This window comes from Sarcophilus harrisii, chromosome 5, assembly GCF_902635505.1.
Source record: "Sarcophilus harrisii chromosome 5, mSarHar1.11, whole genome shotgun sequence".
Lineage (NCBI taxonomy): Eukaryota > Metazoa > Chordata > Mammalia > Dasyuromorphia > Dasyuridae > Sarcophilus > Sarcophilus harrisii.
This window is the reverse complement of record NC_045430.1, coordinates 278750290-278766961: the sequence shown is the minus strand read 5'-3', so window position 1 is coordinate 278766961 and position 16672 is coordinate 278750290. Positions and strand designations below refer to the sequence as shown.

At 39.1% G+C, this 16672-nt stretch overlaps 1 protein-coding gene across 8 annotated transcripts in view; it reads left to right on the top strand.

Annotated features, from left to right (window-relative positions):
* HDAC9 (histone deacetylase 9) overlaps window positions 1-16672 on the top strand; it is a 673520-nt gene that overhangs the window by 411767 nt on the left and 245081 nt on the right. For all 8 annotated transcript variants that reach the window (XM_031940668.1, XM_031940665.1, XM_031940669.1 and 5 more), the window contains one exon: window positions 12081-12201. In XM_031940668.1, coding sequence (XP_031796528.1) covers window positions 12081-12201 — 121 coding nt within the window. The remainder of the gene's footprint in view (window positions 1-12080; window positions 12202-16672) is intronic.

Sequence of the window (16672 nt, the reverse complement as noted above, 5' to 3'; positions counted from 1 at the left end):
ATAGAAGTACCTTAGAGTTGTCTTAATTTGCTTTTCTCTGATCAATATTGATTTAGAACATCTTTTCAAATGACCAAAAATGATTTTAATTTCTTCTCCTGAAACTTGTTTGTTCATATCCTTTGATCATTCACAGATAAATTCTTAATCATCAAATCTAAAGACACTTTCTAATTCCTTGTCCCGGCACTCTATGTTCTACCTCAAATGATTAGCCACCTTTTCTTTTCTACATAGCCTTTTACTTTGAGTTTTCTGTGACAATGTGCTCTTGGTTCTCCTTCTACCCTGTTTGATCATTCCTTAATGTCCATATCATGTCCCCTGGATGTAGATGGTCCCTGGTACTCTCTCATAGCCCTCTTTCCTTCCCTCTCTATGCTCACTATCTTGATGATTTCTTCAATTCCAATGAGTTTAATTTTTATATCAGTCTTAAAATGCAGCCTTATTCTCTTTCCTGAAATCTATTCTCAAATCATCAATTACATATTAAACATTTCCAACTGATTATTCTAATGATATCTCAAATTTAAAATGTCTAGTAGAACTATTTCTTGACCCAAATCTTCTCCACTATCCAGCTTTTCTATTTCTGTCGAGAGCACAACCATTTTTTTTAGTCATCCATCTCCTTCAGTGCAGAATTATCTTTGACTTCTATTCCCTTGCTCTAAATATCCAAGTAGTTGCCAGATCTACTTATAGGTTAGGGTTTTCTCCATGCCTATAGCTACCACGTTAGTTCAGGTTTGCCTAGAGTATTGCCATGGCCTCCCGTCGGTCTCCAGGCCACATCTCTCCATTCTATCTTCTACATAACTGCCAGAGATTTTTCTTACATTTTACCACATAATTCTCCTTTCAAGAAAACTCCAATGGCTTCCTATTGGCTCTATTTCAAACACAAATTCCTCTTTTTAGAATTAAGAAGCCCTGCATAACTTGACCTTGATTGTATGTCATTCATATATTGTCCAGCAAAACTGGAGATCTTTGGTCCTCTCACACAGCACTTAAACTTTAATCTCTGTGACTTTGTACTGGCCAAAATTTATTCCTAGAACGATCTGCCTCCTCACCACCTCCCAAAATTCCCAGCTTCCTTCAGGATCCTACTTAAATGTTACCCTCTACAAGAAGGAGGTACGCCTCCTCCTACCAAACACTGGTTCCTCCTTCACCAATGATCTTGTATTTTTTCCTTGATTATAGTCTTTATGTATGTATATGGGTACATGCACACACTCACACACATATACGTAACTCATACGATAAATACAAACATGCTTTTACCCTTGGTAGAATGGTAACATCTTATGGGTAGAGTCTGTGTCCTTTCTGTCTCTAAATTCTCAAGGCATAGCACAGGGCCTGGCCCATGGGAGCCATGGAATAAATGCTTATGGTAAGTAGATTTTACCTAATTCAATTCTCTCTTTTTATAAATGAAAAAAAAAAAAGACCACAAAAGGTGATTGAATTTCCTTCTTGACTTGTCTTTCCCGGGGTACACCGTCAGTTGTAGATAGGAGGTTTGAACCCCAGACCTTGGCCTCCAACTCTGGCATTCTTTCCACTTAATTTGTTTCTTTGTTTGGAAAATTGTGGGCAGAACTGCGCTTATGGGAATCTCATTGTAAACAGAGCCCCAGAGAGAGAGACAGTGAATGAAACAGCTTCAGAAAATGAGGTATTCCAATGGAAAACATTGCCTAATCCATCAGTCCCTCAAAAATGATTAGAGAAGATGGAGACCTCCAGGCTCAGGCAGGTACTCAGACTGATCCAGGAGAAGTTGGCCATTTTCCCTGACTTTGGAGCTGCCATAAAATGAGCCCTTTCATGTCCTCCATAAGGCCAAACCAATGCAATCCATCTGTTCTGCTGAATTATCTTGAGTTCCCAACCAAAGGCATTGCCTTTTCATGCATTTTATCATGATGTTATGCCCTTTATTATGTTTTACAAAAGGTTGTGATTCCTCCAGGGCCAATGAGAACTGATTAGGGTGCTGGCTCCCTTCCAGGCTTTGAACGCAGGAGGGGAAGGAATGGGCCTGTTTCATTTTTTCCTCCTTTTTGGCAGAGAAGCCAGAAGCTTTGCCGGGTGTGCTGTGTGTGGGTGGCGGGTGGATTCGGGGGGCAGGGGGTGTTGCATTTTACCTTGTCACAAGAGGACTTGGAAGAGCATCGTCAAAATAACTCCATCACCCTCCCTGTTGCTGGCAGTTTGCACTTCACAAAGAACAAATCTTGAAGGGCCAGGCTTAGTTATTACAGAATACCAGGTCAACTTCAAAGTCAAGTCCAGTTGGGGCAGGAGCCTCTTTGTGTTAATCTCTCAGCAGACCAGGTGACTTTCCAAGGATCTAAATTTACAGGCGAATCGTTGCTTTGTGTTGATAGAAGTGACCGTGTTCAGATCTGGATTTCCTCACAGGTGAAATCAAACATCGAGCTCCTCCAACGATCATTTCTTTAGGGACGGAGTATCATTTAGTGTGGGATCCCACCAATGTAATCGACATAATCGATGTGAATTATTGCATCATCTTCTCAGAACCCTCAATCTGATATGTCATTTTCTTTTAAATTCAATTCAATTCAACTACTATAGTAATAATCATTTATGCTGTAAATAGCACCAAGAAATGGAGTTAGAAAGACTTTTAGAAGCACAATTCTTACCCTCAAGAGGCTTACAGTACCGGGAGAAGAGATAATGTGTAAACTGATAGGTAAATACAAGAAAATTTGAGAAGGAAGGGCACATTTCATAATGAGCACACGGGGAGGTCTTCCTCCAGGCAGCTGTGCTGGAGTTAGTCTTTGAGGTGATCTAGATCATGTTCTGTGGCATGGGGAAGCAAGGGGACAGCGTGGGCAGACAGGGAAGGAAGGGAACGAATGCCAAGGAATAGCCAGAAGGTCTGTTTGCTTGGAATGTACAGTGTGTGAAAGAGAGTCAACTGAAGTAAGTCAGGAAATGTTTCTGGAGGCAGTTTGTGAATGGTTTACAATTACAGCCTGGGTACTTTAATTTGTATTATATTCTGGAAGCAACTGGGAATCACTGAATGCACTTGAACAGGCAATGATGGGGTCCGCTCTGTGTTCAGAAAGAGAATGCTACTGTCCATAATCGGCATAGAGGAGAATAGGGAAGCTTGGCTGTGGAGAAGAATGGAATGGGCAAAATGAGGAGGGATGAGTGTGGAGGAAAGGAAATGACCAGATAGCTGCTTCATTACTGGGACAAAGGACACAGTGGATCAGTAAAGTGAACCCGAGATAGAAACCTCTTCATATCCTCTCTCATGTTTATTACATGGATTCTAGCTTCTGGTCATGGTCAAGAAGGACCTTGATGAGAATCAGCCCCACAGTTCTGAGGGATGGCTCAGAATATGGACATGACACACCTCTCTTTGACGCCAGAACAGATTTTTAACCCAAAGTCGTATCCCCAGATGATGATTGTTGCCCATGTGGACACTAAAACTGGGGTTTATAAGACTTGGTCTTATAACAAAAGGGTTGAAAGATGGAAAGTCTTTGAGGAAATAGAAGATAAACCAGGGAATTGAATCACCAACCACAGAGGCATGGGGCAGTTCATGAAAGGAACAGTAGATTTAGATACTCCCAGGACAGTCACTTACTACCCCTGTCAACTTGGATAGAATCAAAGGAAATTTCCTCAGTCCCCTCCATTGTAAAATGAGTAAAATCCCCTGCAGATGGCCAGGCTAGATGATCTCTGAGATATCTCTTGTAGGTCTTGTAAATATAAGACTGTCCCACCAAAACATGATGATTCATGTGGAAAGGGGTGACCTAGAATGGGTGCTTTGTTAAATTCATGAAAACTCTTGAGTGCCCAGCGTGGCCTTTGCCTTGCTAGGTGTTGGTCATTCAAGACTAAACATAACAGTCACCTTCAGGGAAGGTATGTTCTGGGGAGCACAAGCACACGATGGCAAAACATACATAATGACAGTGATTTTGCTTGAATGGGGGGCAGAAAATGCCATCTGACCCAGGCCCTGAAGGAAACTAGCAATTCCAATGGGATGGAGATGGGATATTTTATATGGAGATAGCAGGAGAATAGATTTCTTACATGTTATCCTGTGGCAACACCCCTAATCTTCAAATATGAACTGCCACATGATTTACTACTACATGCATTAGTTAAGAAAAAAAGAAAAAAATGTCAGGAAGATGGCTTATGCTAGACAATATTAGTGAATTTCAAAGTGTTGTTGGAAAATATTGAGGCCGTGAATTCTAAACAGATCTCCCCAAATGTGGAACCGTTTCAAGGTTACGGGCTAAATTGGAGGCAGATGGTTCAAGATGTGAAGCAGAACCGCTCTGGTAGGCATCTGATCATTGTACTTGAAGCTGAGAGGGACTTCAGAGCTTATCTAAGCAACCAGCCATTCATTTTCTAGCGGGATAAATTGAGGCACAAGAGAAACAATGCCTGGGTCTTGTCTGATTTTCCACAGATAGTAAGTAGTTGAGCCCCCAAGTAAAGCCACATTCATTGACTTTATTCAAATTTCAACCAGTAAAAAACATTTATTAAGCACCCACTGTATGCAAAGCACAATTCTATCTTGAGGATAGGAAGATAAAACACAGTAATTTCATTTAATAAACTGACTTTCTAGTACTAGAAGTTCAAATCTAAGACTCTTCCTCCTCACCATCTATGAGGTCAGGCCATTGACAGTTTTAGTCCTGCCCCAATTCTACTTCTCCCACCTTTGCCCATACCCTCCTACTCAGAACATTATGGCTAAAACCAGAAACACTCCTCGGTGTGAAATTAGAGCTCCATTGCCCCAAATCAAGCACCATCTACTACATTTACTTCATCTCTGTGTATTGAAGAAGTATGGCTCAAGCCAAATGGAAGCACTCCCATGCCATCTTCCCCACGTTCCCTTCTAGGATTGCTCTCTCCTCCTTTGATGTCTGCTCATTTTCTAACTTGTACTATCTTACTTATAATTGTGATTCAGCTCCCTCTCCCCCTACGGTAAGAACTCTTTGAGAGCATGGTCGGCTACATTTATAGATGTAGCTAGAAAAGTGATGATTTATGTTAGTCTATAAGAACATCTCTCATTGCTATTTATGGTTTGTGATATGGTTGAGTGTTCCCAGAAAGAAATACTCACAGGATGAATGATCACAGATAAATGAGGTCAGAGAATCTGTTTCTCTCCATGTGGAAGCCGACTCTGAGCGATAAATGAAGTTATTGACGAAAGTCACAGCGACGTGGCTGCCATCTTACTCATACTTGGCGTGTATTACGTTAAGCTGAAGGGATCCAGAGTGAGAAGTGGAACAAGAAACCACAGCCCGGGCTTGTAGTCCGACTCTGTTACTAACTCGCTGTATGACTTTGGGAACGTCATTGCATATATTAATGCTCACGTTCAAAATAGAAATACGTCATTTCTAAAATCCCCTCTAGTTCCAAACTTCTATGACTGAATATGAAGAACAATGCAACCTAATCACATCTCTTTACCTCTCCCCCCCAAAAAATTTATTCTGACTAGAAATCTGTAAATTTAAATAAAAACTGCATGTTTCCTCTTTGAATAGCATTTACCAGGACGGCCATAAGAAGACTGAGATGACTCGAACTTTGTTCTAGAATACCCAGATTTGTTTCGTTACTATTATACAACAGAAATGGCAAAGACATGGCTCATGACAGTTCCTTTTAATTCAATGAACTTTGGTTACGTGCTTACTCTGTGCTAGGAAAGCACTGTGCCAAGTGCTGGCAACAAGAGGCTCGCCTGAACCAGGTTAAAACCAAATTAAAAGTAAGACATATTTAACAAAATCAATAAAAATATAATAGAACATCGATGATGTTAACATGTGGTTTCCCAAGACAATACATGCCTACAGAGACCTTGTGGTTTAGTGGTCCCCATTTCTATTTGTTTGACAGCAATTGGGTCCATCACCTTCCTTGAGCACCGAGCTCTAAGAGCTCTAAATGATACACAGGGAAGACTGGAGTCAGGAAGACCTGAATTCAAATATGACTTTAGGCATTTGCTAGCTGTGTAACTGTGGACAAATAATTTAACTTCTGTCTGCCTCAGTTTCTTCACCTGTAAAATGGGGATAATCTTGGACCTTGCCTTGCCAAGAATTGTCATGAAGATCAAATGAGGTAAAGTACTTAGTATAGTGTCTGGCACATAGTAGGTATTCTCCCTTCTTCTCTGTCTTCCTCATCCCTTTCTTCTAGGGATAGGAGTCCAAGTGTTAGCCAACTTTCTGAAGAACAAAACCAGGAGGAGGAGGTGGGGGGATGAGACTTGATGCTCCCCCAGGGGAGGCATTGCATGAATGTGTTTGTGCTCCCCAGTGCCCCTGGGAGGTAAATCTTTAAGGTTTTGCTATTCTCTTTTTATAAATCAGTAAACTGAGGTTCAGAGACATTCATGGATTGCCCAGAGTCATCCAGATTCTTAAGTGTCAAAGGTGGGATTCGCCTCTAGTCCCAGTGTTCTACCCAGGGCTCCAATCCAGACCCTAGAGGCCGTCCACAAGAGAGATTGCTCAATGTTGTCTCTGGGAGGTCCACATTCCACAGCATCCTAGAAATGAGAGCTGGGAATCTCCGTGAGGTCAGGCCGGGCCCTTGTTCTGCCAACTGGGGGCTGGGACTGGGGCCAGGGGGTGGGGTCTTATTCCTTGTGGGGTTTGTAGGACTGCGTGTGATCCACTTTGTCAGTGACTCAAGCGAAGGGCCTTCGCTCTTCTCCCCTTGAGACTTTTCCACTGGCCAAAATCTCACTGTTAAAAAATGTCTCCCTGGATATTGGGGGAACATCCTTTTATTCATTTCCTGCCATGACTTGCCATTAAGCTGATATTTGGACGGGATTCTCGAGAGGGCTTTTCAGACCAAATGGTTCTGAAGCAGGGACACATTGGCTCGATTTCTGGAAAAGAAAGCGGTTCATGGACCTTCAGGTTCCTCGGCATGGAGTTAGGGGAACACTCGCCCACTTCCTCATTATACCCATGCAGGGACTGGCCCAGAATCTTATGGTTAGGAGGTGCCTGGGGCAGAATTTGAACCCGTGTCTTCCTGATTAAAGTTCCTATCCCCACTCCTCTATGTTAGGCTGTTTCCTAGTCACACCTTTCGGTGTGTGTATGTTTGTGTATGTGTGTGGGGGAGTGTATATGTGTATATGTGTGCATGTGTGTATCTGTGTGCATGTGTTTATGTAGGAGTATGTGCTTGAGTGAGAGGGAGGAGAGATAGAGACAGAGAGTCAGATACAGACAGAGACAGAGACAGAGAAACAGACAGAGCGAGAGAGAGAGAGACAGACAGACAGACAGAGAGACAGAGACAGAGAGAGAGAGAGACACCGAGAGACACAGAGAGAGAGAGAAACACGTAGAGACACAGAGACAGAGAGAGACAGAGAGAGAGACACAGAGAGAGATAGAAAGATATACAAAGAGAGACAAACACAGAGAGACAGAGAGAGAGAATGAATATAAATATGAGAGTTTAGGGAAGATGTTCAAGGACCTGTGAACACATCCTTCCTCTGGAGCTTCCTCCAGGTGTGGCTGTGCACAAGCCCCTGAACCTCTCTCAGGAAACCTCAGTTTGCTTCAATATGAAGTGAAGGTTTTAGGCTGCATGATCTCTGGGTCTGCTTCTAGTCCTTTTCCAGCTCTAGACGGATGATCCCATGACCTTTTAATAGGAAATTTTAGGGAAGTGAAGTCTACGAAAAAGTATAAAAACAGTTTTCTGAAGTACCTACTGTGTGCTAGAGATGGGGGATGCAGGGACCAAAGGAAAAACAAGCAGTCCTTGGCCTTAGGGAGTTTCACCCTTGGGAAGAGAGGAAGATGTAAGATTTCCACAGAAACCTACATGGGAGCTAATTTGAGGAAGAGGAAAGCCCTAAGGACAAAGGGAATCAGGGAAAGACTCCTAGGTGTGACATGTGAGCTGAGCTTGAAGGAACCAAGGGATTTAAAAGATGGGAGTAAGGAGGGAGGGCATCATTGGCACGGGGCCGGCCCGTACAAAAGCAAGGCGCTCAGAGATGAAGGGCCAAAGTTTGTTTAAACAACAACGTGAGACTCTTGGCTAAAATGTAGAATATATCAAGGCAGTTGCATGAAATTAGTTCTCAGGACTCGACATTTAGGCCAAGAAGTGACCTGAAGAGTGAGGCAGCCCGGGCTCTTCCATGAGAAGGAAGGCATGGAGAGCTAGACTGGCTTGCCCATGGTCACGGAGGTGGCAGCTAATGGTCTGGAAGGGTGGTTCTGGAGCGAGATGGGAAAGGGTTCTAAGTGCCAACTGGGACCTTGCAGAAGCATGTTCAGAGTAAGAATTCAACTAATGTCTAACACTGCAAGGAAGGAAAGAAGAAGTTAAGTGACAACAATATTCTAGAAACTTAAGCTAAATCATTTACAGCTGATTGTCATACAATGTTGCTATTATGGCCAGTGTTCTCCTGGTTCTGTTCATTTCATCTAAATCAGTTTGTCTAAGTCTTCCCAGATTTTTCTGAAATATCCTGCTCATCATCTATTTTTTTTTTTTTTGCAAAATACTAATCCATCACAATCATACACTAAAACTTCTTCAGACATTTCCCAATTGATAGGTATTCCATGAATTTCTATTTTTTTTTTTTTTGGCCAACACAAGAGCTATCAATATTTTTGTATATATATGTCCTTTTCCTTCTTATTTGCTCTCTTTTGGGCACAGACCTAGTAGTATTGTTGGGTCAAATATTAGGCACGGTTTTATAAATAACCCTTTGGCATAGTTCCAAATTGCTTTTCAGATTAGTTAATCAGTTAACAACTCCATAAACAGTGCAATTTTTCTCTTTCCCTTTCCCCATTTATCATTTTTCTTTTCTGCTCTATTAGCAAATCTGATAGATTTGTGATGGTACCTCAAAGTTATTTTAATTTGCATTTTTCTAATCAATAGTGATTTGGATCAATTTTTCTAATGACTAGAGATAGTTTTGCTTTTTTTTCTTTCTAAAAATTGCTATTTATGTAATTTGGTAATATATTGATTAGGGAATGAGTTGTATTATTATATATTTGATTCAGTTCTATATATATTAGAGAAACAAGGCCTTTGTAAGAGATCCTTGCTATTCTCCCCCCCCCAAAAAAAAATCCCACTTTCCTTATAATCTTGGCTGCATTGTTTTTATTTGTGCAAAAAAAAATGTAATCAAAATTATCTTTCTTATTCTGTAATGCTCTCTATATTTTGTTTCTTCCCTTATTAATAGTTGTGATAGGGAATTTTTTTTCCATGCTCATCTAATTTGCTTATGACATCACTCTTTATGTCATGACCATGTGCCCATTTCAACATTATCTTAATATATAATATGAAATGTTGGTGTATATAATTTCTCAGCAGTTTTTGTTATATAGTGAGTTCTTTTCCCAAAAGCTGGGATCTTTGGGTTTATCAAACACTATAAGACTGATCATTTACTACTGTGTATCTATTCCATTGATCCATCACTCTGTGTCTTAAGCAATACCACATTGTTTTGGTAATTATGACTTTATAATATAGCTTAAGATCTAGTACTACTAAGCTATCTTCCTTCACTTTTTTCTTTTTTTTTGACATTTTTCACATTTTGTTCTTCCAGATAAATTTTATTTTTTTCTAGCCTTATAAAATATTTTTTGAGCAATTTGATTGATAAAGCACTGAATAAACAAATTAATTTAAGTAGAATTACCTCTTTTATTATATTGGTTCTGCCTACTCATTGTCAATTAATATTTTTCCAGTGATATTTTTGCATGAAAAATATTTTCTTCCTGGTAGAAGTTGTTGGTAATTATAGGAATGGTGATAACTTATGTCTTTTTTATTTTATTTTATATTTTATATCTTTTAAGCTGTTAATTATTTCAAGTAGTTTTTTAGATTATTCTCTAGAATTCTTTAAGCATACTACCATATTGTGTACAAACAGCAATAGTTTTGTTTTCTCATCCCCTATTCTAATTCCTTCAATTTCTTTTTCCTGCCTTATTCCTATAGCTAGCAATTATAGCACAATATTGAATAAAGGCAATAATAATGGGCATTCTTGTTTTCTCCCTAATTTTACTGAAAATACTTCCAGCTTATTCCCATTACAGATAATGATATTGTTATCCCCATTTCACATATGAGTATAGTGGTACATAGGTAAGATAAGTGACTTGCCCAGGGTCACAAGGGTATTATGTTTCTAAGACCACAATTAAATTCCGACTCCAGGTCCAGCACTTTATAACTTGTACCAAATTAAAAACTAAAAAATCTTAATATGGTATTAAAGGCTCAAACTTTCTTAAAGGAAGATTGTTACTTTCTGAACTCAGCTGGGTATTTACAGCCTGCATTAAACTGAGGTCTGGCAAGGATCTGGTAAGCAGAGGAGCATGGATGGCTCTATTGGACAGGATACGTCCTATGTTTAACCTCTGTGAAGTGGGATGGCAGGCCAACCTGGCCAGATCTTGGCCAGATCCTGCCTGGGTCATGCTGGCTTTCCAGCCTTCCCTGGCTCAAGAATCACAACTGTTGGATGAAATATTTGCTGAAATATATTTTTAATTTCTAGAAGTACAAACGATCACATTAGGATGAGTCACAATGACACTAAAAATATTTTCATTCTTCCCCAAAAATGATTTTCATTTTTATTTGAATAGTCACAGACTGAAATCTCTTTACCTGGGTTCCAAAGGAGCCTCAGTTTCTTACCCTTTTCCTGCTGCCCAGACTGTGCCCCATCCCATCAGTTCTTATTCACTCCCAGGGCTGTGTCAGCATCGTCTCTCACATTCTCCTCCCCTGACCAAGGATCACCCCATCTCTTGGATTTCTCTCCCCCGGGGTAAGAAGAATTTATTTCAATTCCTAGGGGCTCACAGCTGGTCCTCTGTTCCCCCTAGTTCTGCCAGGGAGCAGAGTGTCACTCAGTCTCTAAATCAGCTGCTACTCAGGCAGAAGCAAACCATTTACTTGCTCATCATGTCTCCAAGTTTCACTGCCAGCTCCTTCTAAAACAGGAGGATCATGGGAATTATAATTGAGAACTTCAGAGACTATTTAGTCCAAAGATTCTTAACATCCTCTGAGTCATGACAGGGACCTCTTGGGCAGGTCGGTGGAGCCTTTGGAGCTTTTTTTTTTGTAATACTGTTTTTTGTTTTGTTTTGTATTGTTTTTACATCAGAATGGAAGAAAATGGTTAGAGATCAGCAAAAAATCTCAGTAAAAATACAAATAAAAATAAAGACGTCTTTTTCTTCTTCCAAGATCTTGTCCTGCCCCTGCCAGAAAAATAGCCCCTGAGCTAGTGGAGTACAGATACTGATCAAACGTGGAACTTGGAGTTAAGAAAACCTGTGTTTGAATCCTACTTCAGACACTATCTAGTTTTATGATTCCTAAGAAATCAATTAACCTTATTCAGCCTCAGGTTCCTCATCTGTAAACTGGGAATAATATGAGCACTGATCACCCAGGGTTTCTATGAAAACCAAATGAGGTAATTGACATAAAGCATTGTGGAAATATGAATGTACTACATAAATGTTAGTAATTTTTTTTCATAAAATAGGAAACTGATCACTTCTGTGTAGTATTCTCTCCCCACTAGAAAACTGCCTTTATTAGCTTCCCCCCTTAAGTATAAACAACATTTAAATCCAAGACCTACACATTCATTTTTAAATCAAAGGAGATACATTTGTAAAGCATTTTCTGAACCTTAAAAAGTGCTCAAGTAATTATTACTACTCTTATTATTTAGTAGTAGTAACAATATGAACATTTTTAAGATTAATACTTTTTCCATATGTTATTGAAGTATGTTAATAAGTGTTCCATTTCCCACTGATCCACCTCCAACCTATAATTAACTTTATTCTTTGGGATCTTATGTTCTTGTCCATGCTGTCACTGGAGTACCACGAGCTTCTCTTGTTTTCTTCCAGAGGATCCAAGGTCGAAAAGCTTCTCTAGAAGAATTGCACCTGGTCCATTCTGATCATCATTCTCTTCTGTATGGCACCGACCCTTTGAGCAGACAGAAGCTGGACGCCCGGTTGCTCCAAGGTATGTACTACTGAGAACAACTCCTTCTATTCTTGTCATTTGTCACTGTGGTTGTCAGTGTCAAATACTTGGCAAAGAGTGGGACCTAAAATCAGCTTTTCCAGCAGCGCTGCTGAGGAGGAGAGAGAATGCTACAATGGGAGCCAATGGAGATGAATCAAATGTAGGCATTAGAATCTGACAATAGACATTCCCTCATATTCACTTTTTTACAAAAGAGCTATTTGGTAACTTTTTGCTTTGATAGGATTTGCACAGCCTGATTTAATTATGTACTTGTAGCTGAGGATAATGGTAATAGGGGAATCTTCTATTTCGCTCATATTTCTAAGCCTTCCAAGGCATTGCTGACAGCGTGGCTTCCAGAATTGTCCTTTTCCATCTTTAGGCCTCATTTTATTTCTTTCGATTATTTCATTTATCTCATTGGGAAAAAACAAAGCAAAACAAGACAGAATTAAATGAGTAAAAAAAGAAAAATTATGAAAGAGAAAAAGAAAGAAAGAAAGAGAAGAAGAAAGAAAGAAAGAAAGAAAGAAAGAAAGAAAGAAAGAAAGAAAGAAAGAAAGAAAGAAAGAAAGAAAGAAAGAAAGAAAAAAGAAAGAAAGAAAGAAAGAAAGAAAGAAAAAGAAAGAAAGAGAAAAGAGAAAAAACGAAAGGGAAGGAAGGAAGGAAGGAAGAAAGAAAGAGGAAGGAAAAAATGAAGAAAAAGAGGGAGGGAAGGAGAGAGGAAGGAAGAAAGCAAAGAAGGGAGGAGGGAAAATAAAGAAAGAGAAAGGATAAGTGAAAGGAACAAAGAGAAAGGGAAAGAAAAGAGAGAGGGGAAAAAAGGAATTAAGACAGAAGGAAAAAGAAAGAAAATAATCCATGGCACATGAAGAGGGATTTCATTTTTTTTTTCTTCTCATAAGCATAATGTAATATTCAGATAATGGGAGCTCTCTAAGAATGCAGATTAGACTAAATTTTGATCTGCATTGCCGAAGGGAATTTTCAAACAGAGCGAATCTCAAACCAAAGAAATTGCTGTTTTTGCCCCTTCCCTCCCCCAAAAACCCTTTCAAATAACAGCAAAATTACACAAAATATTCTATATTCTTTACTAAAATTGCTTTTCAAATTTTATTACATGGTATATTTAATATAGTCACAAAAGTAAAATATCTCAGGAAATGACTGAGGAAATTTTGGGGGAGAGACATTACTCTTACTTGGTAGATGACCTCATAAATATTTCCAATTGGATTTTGTTCTAAAATCTATACGGTGTGCACCTCACTGCATCTTGAACACGTGACCAAATCGTTGATTTCTTTATAAGGTAAAAATGTGATGGAAATAAGAAAACCTCTACCATTAGAAAGTCAGTCTTGATTCCTTTTTTGGAGGAGGAGGGGTCTGGATCTATGATTTCTATGATTTCTTAGTTTCCAATATAGAAATTCTCCCCACAAATGCAAATGCACTATTTGTTGAAGACATATATAATAGATGCCTGTAGCTTTTGAGAAGTGAAGTGGGGTTTTTTAAGCAACATCAGTCTTTTTTTTTTCTTTTTGGGGGGCAAGGCAATTGGAAATAAATGACTTCCCTGGGGTCGCAAAGCTGGTAATGTCTGAATTCACATTTGAACTCAGGTCCTCCTAATTTCGGTGTTGGTGTTGTGTTCACTGGGCTCTCTAGCTGCCCCAACGTCAGTCTTGATGAAGGTGACGAGATTCCCCATATTCTTTCCTTGATGCCCAATGATTTTTGTCAATTTTTCAGAAAGCAATGTTTCTTTTTTTCTCTAAGTGAAAATTCTCCAGGTAGTGCACTCCTAGAACTTACTATTTTTGTGACCATGGATCTATCATTTAATTTCCCTTAACCTCAGTTTCCTCATTTGAAAAACTGAGAAGGGATTGGCTCCGAGGTCCTTTCTGACTTTAGTTCTGTGATCCTGCCAAAGGTTGTTCTATTCTCACTTACTCTTAAACTATATAGCTTAAGAGTAAGTGAGAATAGAACAATATATATATATATATTTTTTTTTTTTAATTTTCACATATAATATATCACTGAAAATATTTTAATTTTTCAACTGTTTTAAAATAAACTGGAGCTTACATTATATTAACAGCAGAATTATCCTAGTGTCACCTCCCTCTGATACTTCTTCTCTCTCCCCTAAAGATGTTCTATATGAGCCAAACTTACAATATATATAATGTGCATTTGGGACAAGTAAGAAGACACCTTTCCTCTGTATAGGTAAACAGAAGACATGTTATTGCCTTTTTAGGGTAATGATGCTTCACTTGGTGAGTACAGTCAGGATTTACTTAAAGGTGCAGTAAGGAGACTAAATAGACTATTAAAGTATCAATCAATCCCCCCTCCCCTTCTTCTGAGAACATCAGGTTTGATATCAGATCACTACCTATAATTACTCTCCAAAGAATCCACCATTGGGGTGCTCCTGGCTTAACTGCCAAAATTTCCATACCCTAGGAATTTGTAAATGGACAATACTGTGCTTCATGACGTGGTATCTAACAACTGAGCCAATCAGTTTTTACATCCATTATTATAAATTAAAATTATAAAATAATTATTATATAGAATGGATAATTATTTGTAATAATTATTTTAAAAGAAGAGTTGTGGCAGCTAGATGGTACAGTGGATAGAACACCAGCCCTGAAGCCAGGAGGACCTGAGTTCAAATCTGATCTCAGACACTTAACACTTTCTAGCTGTGTGGCCTCGGGCAGGTCACTTAACCCCAATTGCCTCAAAAAAGGGCAAAAAATTAAAAAAATAAAAATAACAAAAGAAGAGTGGATTTTTGTCTAATTTGTGTAATTTTTGATGCTATGCAGACATCACAGAAGGAGAAAAACTTCCCTTGGTTCTTTCTGGTGCTTCTCAGTGATTTCTTTGTGGGAGTAAAGAACATTTCTCACACTCATTATTATAGTATATTCTTTCAAAAGTCTTCACTGACTACCAAATGAATGCCTAAGGAAATCTCTTGATGTGCAAAAATAGCTGTGTGCATCTTGTTGCTCGTGTCAATATCCCCCTTTTAAATTGTCAGCCAATAGATTGCTTTCCATCAACTTCCCATCTGGCTTTCTAATAATATTCCAGTCCTTACTAGGATTATCTCATTGGGGTATCTAAATAGTCTTCCCCACCTCCTTCTTGGACTAACTTTCCCTCCATTTCCCATCTGTTAGAAATTGCATTTTAAAAAATCTACTCAGATAATTTACTATTTTCAAAATAGCCTTTCTTATCTGTCACTGAAACTCACTGAGGCCTTGGCTCACATGGAATGAGAATTTCCCCCCCCCCCCAAATCTGTTTTTAATTTGGATTATGTTGTTTCTATTGATCTGTCCTGGGACAACTGAAGTCTGTTAGAACGAGGAGTCTGGATTCATGGTACAATTCTATCTCTGATTGGCTAGGTGACCACTATTTGACACAGATTCCTCATGTGGGTGAGGTAAATGCCCTGGGCCTTCCTCTTCATTAGAGGATACTTTCAAGGGTCCAAGATTGCTTTGATGTGGTACTCTTTTAACTGATGTGTATGTAACTTCCCCCCAAGTTGTTGTAACCAAAATAAAAAATAAAATAGACTCGTATATCTGATGATGGCCTAGTTTGTTGATGAGCATCTTCATACTTGGCTGGGCTGATCATTGAGGGAAAGACACGCTGCCCATCATCAGTTCTCACTTGAGGCTTTCTATATTCATGGAGGCAGAAGATCTGAGATTTGGGCTTGAAAGGAAACAGTCCAAATAGTTCATTTTACAGATGAGCAAACTGAATTCCCGAGAAGTAGAGTGATAATAAATGAGATTTTATTTGTGAAGCACTTAACAGAATACTTGGTATATTGTAACTATTTAATAAAAACTTGTTTCCTCCCTCTTCTCCCAAAGATTATTGGTATTGAATAACTGATCCAAGATTTGAAATCAGGTCATGTGATAGCAAATATTTCCATTATATCACTAGTGACATATCCCTAAAACGTGCGTTCCTTGGCAGATTCTTCAAAAATCCCCATTATCTCCTAAGGAATTGATGACATCCTGCAGCCATCTTCAGAGCCCCATTGCTGTTTAGTTATCTCTAGACATTAAGTACATGAAGGAGGGAAGGGAGAAGAAAAAAAAAAACAGCTGGATTTATGGCCAGATGAGAAGATTTCAGTTAGTTGAATTTTCTGTGGATACCATTGACTCTTCTTTCTCCTTGATGTCTTTTGGTCTCCCAAAGTTAGGGGGAGTGTTTCATAAACATGGCTTTTGGCCACCAGAAAAGTGGGTCTGCATCTTGAGAAAATGTTGTCTTGAAGCATATGGAAAGAGACAATCCTTTGATCAGTATCAGTGGCCTTAAATGTCATGCTAAAGCAAGGAATTCCATGGATAGTCGAGCTATTTAAAGGGAACTCCAAAGCAAAGTG